The 1,090-nt window shown below is 45.0% G+C and overlaps 1 protein-coding gene across 1 annotated transcript in view; it reads right to left on the bottom strand.

Moving 5' to 3' along the window:
- The window catches only part of LOC101845134 (arylsulfatase B), a 21,917-nt gene that overhangs the window by 7,359 nt on the left and 13,468 nt on the right, over positions 1-1,090 (bottom strand). Inside the window, exon 6 of the mRNA XM_013089426.2 lies at positions 136-231. Coding sequence (XP_012944880.1) covers positions 136-231 — 96 coding nt within the window. The remainder of the gene's footprint in view (positions 1-135; positions 232-1,090) is intronic.

Here is a 1,090-nt window from a genome sequence, read left to right as displayed (position 1 = left end):
TCTCTCTCTCTCTCTCTCTCTCTCTCTCTCTCTCTCTCTCTCTCTCTTTTTTTTTTCTCTCTCTCTCTCTCTCTCTGGTGGGCCTGATTACATATGTTTTACAACTTCCCATCAAGTGTTGTCTTTTATACTCACCAGTAGAGAAAACAAGCACGGTGTTGTCCCACAGACCTTTGTCCTTGAGCGCCTGGGTGAGATTGCCCACACCTTCGTCCATGACGGACACCATACCTGGGGGGGTGGGGTTGAGAAAAGGTGTTGTAACTGTCGGTGTCAATGTAAAAGGAACAATGATGAACAAACAATAGTGACATACAGTATGTACCAGACCCTATAGAGCGCCTTTTCCAACCATGCAAGGGTCTCCAGAAAGAAAATAGCAAGGGGTTTTGCTTCATAACGATTGTACTCACCCCAGAAATGTTGGACTACGTGAATAATTATGAATCTGTCGCCTGTTTTGGGTAGACAGAAACATCGAACAGAGTGGAGATTTTATATATTAATAATAATCCCCAGCAGACCCTCTGAGAACACTCAGAAACATTCTCGGCTTCCGCGGAAGCATACAGTGCAAGCTGCGGATTTCACGCGCTCAAACACTATCAGACTGACAAGATCGTTCACTGTCTATAGCCGGGTACCCATTTCCACCTGAATGAAGTGATGAAAATTTGTGCAAAGTGCCTTTCCTAAGGACTCAACGTCGGGCCCCTGACGGGATTCGAACCCGAGAGCCTAACCACTAGGCCACAGTCGCCACAAAAACACGAAGCCCAAACTAAGAGAAATTGAAAGACGGCGAACCGTTTTGGTTCATTCAGCTACATCAACAACTGTTTTGGTTAGGCATAGTCTATTGTTCATTGGTGATCATGAACGTCTCTTTACATTTAATTTATGAGGTTCACGCCTATGGGTGAATTTGACTGCGACAATGTTTCAAAATTAGGAAGGGAAGCAGTTATTATTTGATTATATAGACGCTTCGCCTCTGCACTGAGTCGACTTCCCACTGTTGGACAATCCTGTTCAGTTGAACCTGCCATGACGGCCACCTCTATAAGATGGCCACCTTTACGAACTGCCA

The sequence above is a fragment of the Aplysia californica genome, unplaced genomic scaffold (genome assembly GCF_000002075.1).
Source record: "Aplysia californica isolate F4 #8 unplaced genomic scaffold, AplCal3.0 scaffold00949, whole genome shotgun sequence".
NCBI classification, from domain to species: domain Eukaryota; kingdom Metazoa; phylum Mollusca; class Gastropoda; order Aplysiida; family Aplysiidae; genus Aplysia; species Aplysia californica.
This window is presented reverse-complemented; position numbering and strand designations above follow the sequence as displayed.